The sequence below is a fragment of the Chanos chanos genome, chromosome 4, assembly GCF_902362185.1.
Source record: "Chanos chanos chromosome 4, fChaCha1.1, whole genome shotgun sequence".
NCBI lineage: Eukaryota > Metazoa > Chordata > Actinopteri > Gonorynchiformes > Chanidae > Chanos > Chanos chanos.
This window is the reverse complement of record NC_044498.1, coordinates 52,673,569-52,681,742: the sequence shown is the minus strand read 5'-3', so window position 1 is coordinate 52,681,742 and position 8,174 is coordinate 52,673,569. Positions and strand designations below refer to the sequence as shown.

Sequence of the window (8,174 nt, the reverse complement as noted above, 5' to 3'; positions counted from 1 at the left end):
AATAATGCTGGCGCCCCCCCACCCCTCCCCTTTACTTCCGAAAGTGCTGGGAAGTAGCCTACCCTAACGTTTCCCGTGCAAAAAAAGAACTGTCATCTGATTCTGTAAAGTCTTAGTGGCTAACGCCTCTAAGTTGTGATGGATGGAATAAACTAGAGAAAAATATGATTACCGTCTTAGTCATGTGTCAAGGACTGATCTTATCCCTATGAACACATGTTCATGTCGGTTGAGTTCAAACTAGAACTTTCTCTGGAATACGGGGACAGCCGGTTACTCTTCCATACTGACCGAGCTGATTCGAGAAACTCTGCCCCCTTTTCAACACGTCACCACACAGACCCTTTAAAGAATCTGTATGGGTGTCTATGGTTCAATATACAAGACAGAACCGCTAACCGAACATGAAAACGCAGTCTCCAGTATCGATGGCTACAGATGACCCCCTGCCTCCTGGGTGGGAGATTAAAATCGACCCACAGACAGGATGGCCTTTTTTCGTGGATCACAATAATCGAATAACGACCTGGAATGATCCCAGGCACGACAGTAAAAAGGTAAGTCATGACACGTCATGTTATAATGACAAGGCGTACTGGTGTTGTCCAGTTGCGTTGGAAGTTGGTCAGTCGTATCTTAGGCGCACATTCAAGTTGGCTTCTTTCTGCTGGTTTAGGATTTGTCACCTCTCATTTGCCATGGGCGAATCGAATAGGAGGCGAAATCAGTTAGGCTGTAAAAACGTTGGGTAATTTTAGATTATTTATAGTAAGCCTATGGAGTGAAGTAACAATTTAAGGCAAAGATGAAATTAAGTTTTGACACCGAAGTTAAAAACAATGTGACATTAATGACATTTAAATGAAACATAGTTTGTGTAAATAACAGCGAGACGCGAGTCTTTGCAACGACGCACACTGAATGATGATTCAGTGTTGTACCTTAAACCGTACAGGACTAAAATAGCTCAACCATCATCTTCATTGTAGCCTATCTGGTTAGCCAACGCTAACACTCCTCAATATTTTTGTGTTGCGACCTAAGCCTGGCAGCTTTGTGCGTCACTCTCTGCAGTCATATGTAAAGTCATGCCTGAGTGTTTGAGCATTCGCATAATGTTTATTTAAAGCTAACTGAGCAACGTCGACTGCGCTCGTTCTGATTTTGCTGTAACGTTCCCTGCCTGGTACTGCGTGCCTGAAAGTTTCCCTTACAAGGGATTTTAGGAGGATCCGCCATGGCAACAATTCAGTCATGTTCAGTTAATGGCTCGCTTACTAGACTGCCGGAGGTGCGGGAACACAGAGCGGTGTTTTATTCAATCGCGCGTCCAGCAGAGGCTATTTCAGTGTACTTTGTAGCATGAAGGACATCAACCCGGGGAGACTATCGGGCGAGCAGGCCCCGGGGGCCGCCAGTTGGCATCTCTCATTAGAAAGATCAACACTTGCCGTTGTCCAAAGTTAGTGTCACTAAGAATCTGCTGGAAAGACACAGCTGCCAGGAGATAAAACGGGTGCACTGCCGTCTGAGCAGGCTTCACCGTCCGCGCCAGAGTGGTGGAGGGCGTAGGGTCATTTTTTCGTATTCGTTTCCATTGCGCTTTATATCTGTCAAGTTCAAATAGTTATTCAAGTTTGAAGTGAATTTACATTATGTATGCATTTAAGATTGTGGCCCTGTTATATTAACCACTTTAATGGAGGCTGTTCTCCCTCAGCTCTTAACATAGACAGTTTTACCATCCAAACAAATACATGTACAATGTGCACCCACCCCCCCCGCCACTCCCGTGTGGGTTGTTTAATTGGCAGTGCCTGTGTGCTCCCCACTCATGACAATGTGCATGAGACAGGGAGACCCTTTTCCATTTCACCCTTGTTTGTAGCGATTCCCTCCCCCATGTTTGGATTATTTTAAGACACAGCATCAACAAAACAACAGCCTACAGAAGCAAAATGCATGTAGCTGCCTACCAGAGATATTTGCATTTGATACTACATACAGACGTTCACGCTGTAAAAAATCATACCTGTTTGGATTCATCATGATTATTTACCTACCAGTGGACTATGATAATTGATTTACAAAGTTGATGTCCACTGAAGGCTATGATAAGATACTTTTGTTTGAACTGAACTTCAGGACTTTATAACCTATGCATGTCTTTGCAATTGTATATCGTTTCAAAGATTACTCTCTTTATGGCAGAAGGTTCATTGACCATAGCTTGTTAAACATAGTTGGCTAAGCATTGAAATGACTTGCGAATTTTAGTTTTGTAATGTTTGAGTGAAGAAACTGCTGGAGAGGGCAGTAAGACTTCAGCAGAGCCATAATATAATATCAATTTGTCTTTGACATGTATGTATAGAATTGGTTGAGATTTAGTCTTTTTTATGATATGGGAATAAAATGTCTCTGTTTTGCTGACACAATCATTTAAAATATATTCCATTGCATTTGATAGCAGTTTTATTTATGTTAACAAATCCTTAATAGCACAACAAGAAACAGTGGTGCAATAGAAAAAAGAATTAATATTCATTATTGTTCATTATATACAGTCATTCATGCTTATTTCAATCAGCTGATCAGATTTTGGGACATAAATTGTTATTGTTTGGTGATACTGAAATTTTCGTGTTTCATCAGCTCATCATTTTGACTGCCTGTCAGGCTGTTGGAGTTATAGAATCTTCCCCTTGGCAGTTTTAGTATCTGACATGTTCTCGTCGTAGAAATGCCAGATTAAGACATGGTCGACACCGACTTTACCACATAATGCAAATGTCTTGTATCTCGACTTTGATCATTCACAGCAACTGAAAACATTCTTTTTTTTTTTTTTTACAAAGGATTTTTGCTTTTTGTTTATTAACATGGGTATAAATCTCTAAACTCACACATCTCAGAGAATGTATTGTGACGTAAATGTGTGTGGCTTGATAGTGGTGTGAAAATCTCATTAAATCTAGTAGGTCATAAAACATTGACAGCCATAGAATACATCAGAGAGCCGATGGGTTGGCAGATGTAGCTCTAACATGCAGTAGGATGATATAAGGAATCTTACGTGCGTGAGTAGGAATTCGCCCCACCTCTTCGATCCACAGGTTGTCCACTAGTCAGGATCTCTAAACCTTATGTTTCATTTTCTTTCTAGAAATAGTCCTGGGACATATGACAAACCCTACTTTTTCTCTTTTTAAATTAAAATTCATGAGGAATAGTGTCTGTACATCTGGAGTGAGATTATGTGTAAGATAAGCAATGTTCTTTAATTAGTTTCATACATTGGTTATGATCTAACTCAGATGTGACCCAGCACTCGGATAAAGCTGATCTCTGGTCAGTCATTTAAATGTTTTTTTTTCCTTTTGTCTGTCATTTCCACCCTCATCGGGGTGTATAGTTGGGATGTGTTTTTCTCCCGACATGAGACAATGTTACTTGTAATTGGATAATCCATTTCCTTTTTGACGTGGTCAGGGAGGTGATGCTTTTGACACCGCACAGAGATATTTCACATTATACCCAACGCTTTCCACATTCCACAGCTGGTACACCACAGCCTGTTCCCAGTTACTCATCCAGCTGTGGTCTCACAAAGATTACACCGGCCTTAGGTCGGGGACAGATTTTGTCCAAGGGTTGAGGACCTGCATCATAAGTTTCTCTTTATGGTCCTTCTTATGTCATATGTATTGTGGTGATGGGTTTTTGTTTTTTTTTGCATTACTCTGTCTTTACATATACCCCCAGAGGACTGTTTGAATCAAACCATGAAAAGAATCATAACTCAATTCTCTTTAGATGCTACAGAAAACTTAGAAAAGGACAAACCTGCATCACTTGGTGACTCCTGATGAATTTGACAATACCTTGTGAATGTACCAATTCATTACACTGATTGTTCTGGCACTAAGATGCTTTTCTGGCAGATGTTTGGAAGAAGATGTCTAAAGGAGCTGCTTGCTTTGTGTCATTGTCTTAGAAATGCAAGTGGAAATGACAGACCCATATGCCGTCACCAACCAGTGTCTGTGGATTATCATGAAGTCTCAGAGTGCCTCAGTGTCTCCATAGCTTGTATTGCAGTTAGCATTATGGTGTATCTAACAGTTCATTGGATTAAGAAGAAAACTGTTTTTATACAGGATCATTTTAAAGGGATAGGTTGTCCCATCCATGGATGATTGTCATATCTCTGGATGCATTTTCCCATGTGTTTGCCCTTATTTTCTTTTAACTAAATTCTGTTTGTCTCGTCCAGGTCTCCTTCAATGGCCCCAGTGTGCCGACAGAGAGCCTCTCTCAGGAACCACAGAAAGCGTTCCTGCGGGAGATGAAGCACCCGGCGCTGCGGCAGGGCTACGTGCCCATCCCGGTCACGCACGAAAATGTGGAGCCTCGTCTGTACCACCCCACGTTCTCCCACATTCACCCGTCTGGACTCCAGAGCATCAGGGCTGAAGGACGCACCCCCTCCCCCACCCCGACCCTGCACTGCCGCCCCAGATCCCCGGCACAAACCCCCCCAGAGAGCTCCCACGGAGAGCCTCACTCTTTGTCATCCTCTTCCTCACCTGTCTCACAGCGACCTGAGGTAAGATTATGACGCACGTCATGTTCTAGTCTAAATGACTCAGCACTGAGGTAAACAGACAGACCCATGTGGATGGCTGCCAAAGTTAGCACCATCTCAGACAGTCTGCTTTGGGTACATCCATCAAACTCAGGTTAAAACAGCAAGATTATAACTGTTTTTCAGACTTGGAAGAATGGTCACTAAAAAATGAAAATGATCAGTTATTCTGACATCATGTAAATAAAAGTTTTTTAGTGGGTTTTTTTGTGTGTGTGTGTGTGTGTGTGTGACAGCGTTGATAGAATAAAGTCTGTGTCTGTGACTGTGTGTCAGTGTTGATACCTCTAGAGTGGGTGATGTCATGTAACTGTAGGCGAGGTGAAGGAGATCACTGAGGTCTGTTCATTAGCATGATTTGTTTCTTCACTTCACATCAGGCCCACCATCCAGCTCAGGAGACCACCACCCACACCAGCACCCTCCACCAGCCCCCGCGGGGCAGCAGCAGCAGCGCAGCTCTCCGGTCAGGCTATATTCCTATTCCAGTCATCCACGAGGGGCTGGCGGGCATCTCGCAGCCGCCCCTCAGCCAAAGCCCTCAGCCGCAGCGCTATTCCCAGACAGAGTTCCAGCCCTCATTTCACCCCCGGCAACCGCCGGACTGGAGTCACGGACCTGCGCAAGCCCCACGGCCCGTCCAGCAAATCCCCATCCAAATCCAACAGAACCGCTCACCCAGCCCCAGCCTGCCCCCGCACATCCGGGCTCAGTCTCCAGTCATGGCACAGATCATGGGAGAGAGACCTCAGGTAAGAATGTAACCCACCACCAGGTTAACTACGCTTAAGTAATATTCACTGCTCAACCATATCAGGATTCCATTGAATTCTTAATGGTTACTTTGTCGAGAGTATTATTACTGATACTTGTACCTGATAAAAGACTGTGTTCTGTGCTTAAATGATATTGTTTTTAAAATAATGGAGTCACTCTCCCCGTGCAGTGTTAGCTAAATGGGAAAAGGAGATGGTGACAATGTACTGCTCTGTTTTGACAGATGCAGCATGTTTCACAGACGGAGGTCCCTGTGAAAGCCGAACATCCAGCAGAGCAAGCCATCAGCAAGCCCAAAGTGGAGATCCCTATTCAGAGAGAGGGTGATGCGCAGCCGGCTGCACAGCCAGCTGCACAGCCAGCTGCACAGCCAGCTCAGGTGCAAGAGTCAGCAAACATCAGTTTCCAAGTTCCGCTGAAATCAGAACCGCAGGAAACGGTTGTCCCGCAGCCAGAAGAACCACCGGCAAAAGCACCAGAAGCTGAGACGCCTGCCCAGGAGCCAAGCCCAAGCCACCCAGGACTGGCCAAGGTGCAGCAGATCGTGGAGCGAGTAGAGAGGTTGGCACAGGAGGTGAAGTGTTTTGACGGGAAAAAGAATGACAAGAAATACCTAATGTTGGAAGAACTACTGACCAAAGAGCTTCTGGCTCTCGATTCGGTCGACCCAGAGGGCCGGGCAGACGTCCGACAGGCGCGGCGTGACGGAGTCCGCAGAGTCCAGAACATTCTGGAGGAACTCGAGGCGCTTGATGAGCAGACGTCTCAGTCAGGGAGTGAGATGTGTGTGGACACAAGCAGCCCAGCACAGACAGAAGAGCCCATCTCTACAGACACCAGCAGCCCCAACCAGAAAGGAGAGCCTAGTGTGATCGGCCAGGCAGATGTGGAAATGACAAAAGAGATATCATAAAAAAAAAACAAAAAAAACTGCACAGTTGAGATTGAAGTTTGGGACACACAAATCACATTCTGTGATTTTTGTTACTGGCTGCATGTGTAATTTATTTAACTTCCCTGTTAGCTAAAGTCTAACGTGATTTGGCTGCTGAGTGCAATTTTGTGTGCAAGTATTGTTGATTTTCACTCACTCAGTTGTGTCTTGTAGCAGGACCATAGTGGTAACTATTTTGATCCAGAAATGGAGATTAAAGAGGCCTTTATCAAAAATGCTTTATTTTTGCTTCTACCTATGGATACGTTTGTTTACGTTTCTGTCATGTATGAACCTTATGGAATGTTTGGTGTAATGGTTCACATGACAACACTTCTGGTTAGTTTATTTTTGTTGATTACAAGATTACACTTACTCCAGGTCAAATTCGATCATTTTTCTCCGTCTCTCATGAAAGAGAGCTTTACCTCTTCAAAAGCTAGCGTTAGCTAGCAGCATTCAGGATCCCAGTTTTACACTCAACCGCACTTTACAGGTTTGCTTACAACAGTATTGTAAAATTAGCTCATTCATTATGCCAAAGTTCACTTATTACCAACATTATAATGAATTAATGATATTAATAACAATATTGTTACAATTCTGTTCTGTAACTAGTACCAAAACTGATATTTACTGATACCAGATGCATTGTAAAAAATGTCCTTTTTCTTAAACAGAATGTAATCTTTCTGAAAAATAACTTGTGAACAATGTTTTCACAGTGTTGAATGAAGGCTGAATATTTTCTGTGAGTTTTGTGAGCCCTGTTATTCTCCATTCACTGTTAATGGCTACGGTGTAGCACTGGAAGACAGCAGGGCACAGACTGCGTGTGTTTGTCAAACTGTGAGCATTGATCCGTCACTGCTTTTAAGTTGCAATTTGTATCAGTGTAAACATCTTGAAGTCACAGCGGCACGGCTGCAAATAAAAGTTTATCTCCTTATTTCATCTCCTCTTTCTGTGTGATTACAGCAGTGGGCTGTTATCATTGAACACTGAAGACAGACAATACACAACATTCTTGAAGTGAAACAAAATGCAAGTGGTAATCACAGAGAGGTGTGTATACAACCTAAAATACAAGTCTCATGACAAACATGTTCTTCCTCAGGGCGACTCTGTAGTTCTGAGTAGGAAAATCAACAAAGCATTTACTCTTAATCAAAATTTTATCCACAAGATGTAAGAAAGTGACGTAATTGCCATTTCAGTTGAAAGCAACCCCACTGGTGTTAGGCAAAGGGTGATGTTTAGATCATAAATACAGCACTGGGCACGGAACCTTCCATTCACCTCCAGCGAGTGTTTCCATTTCCTGCCTATGATGTCAGAGGGAAAACTTTCATTGAGAGTCAGTTAACAGCATTCTACCTAATGACTGTGCTGTCAGTTTTTCTATATGTGCTTAATGGTCTTATGACTTTGTAATTAGCCGCTATGACACACTGATCCAGAGTGACAAAACAAGCTGTCATCCACTAGGGAACTTCACCATGTATAGGAGCCAATGAATTCAGAAATCCCAGTTGCTGTCCTGTTTACTAAAGCCATAGCCTCAGAGCTCCAAGCAGCCACAGCCTTTAACTGGTTAGAACTGAAATGTGTGTAAGCAACAGGCAAACAGAAGTTGAGGTACTCCACTCATTTAAGTGTACGCCAAAACAGCTGATCTAAGTCCACAGGCCAGTCATTACTCAGCAATCAATAGCTACGCATAATTAACAGAACTGATCTCTAAACACCAAAAAGTGCCCTTATTGAGCCAAGATGTTGGACTTGCGATGGCCTCTGAGTTGGAGCGCCCTTTTG

General features: G+C 43.3%; 1 protein-coding gene across 2 annotated transcripts; it reads left to right on the top strand.

The window, feature by feature from the left end:
- Positions 1–393: 393 nt before the first annotated feature.
- bag3 (BCL2 associated athanogene 3) lies at positions 394–7,299 on the top strand. 2 transcript variants are annotated; one of them, XM_030771231.1, is made up of 5 exons: positions 394–557; positions 4,277–4,609; positions 5,029–5,400; positions 5,649–6,187; positions 6,227–7,299. In XM_030771231.1, the coding sequence occupies exons 1-5, from the start codon at positions 405–407 to the stop codon at positions 6,336–6,338; spliced, it is 1,509 nt and encodes a 502-aa protein (XP_030627091.1). In that variant the 5' UTR covers positions 394–404; the 3' UTR covers positions 6,339–7,299. The 2 variants fall into 2 exon arrangements, with proteins under 2 accessions (XP_030627091.1, XP_030627090.1); XM_030771230.1 differs by having other exon boundaries at positions 5,649–7,299.
- Positions 7,300–8,174: the final 875 nt, after the last annotated feature.

Excerpts from the sequence above, each read along its gene's own strand:
- bag3 (XM_030771230.1), top strand. The coding sequence starts at position 405 with ATGAAAACGCAGTCTCCAGTATCGATGGCTACAGATGACCCCCTGCCT. Across the intron at positions 558-4,276 it reads CCAGGCACGACAGTAAAAAG|GTCTCCTTCAATGGCCCCAG; the intron begins GTAAGTCATGAC and ends TGTCTCGTCCAG. Across the intron at positions 4,610-5,028 it reads CTGTCTCACAGCGACCTGAG|GCCCACCATCCAGCTCAGGA; the intron begins GTAAGATTATGA and ends ACTTCACATCAG.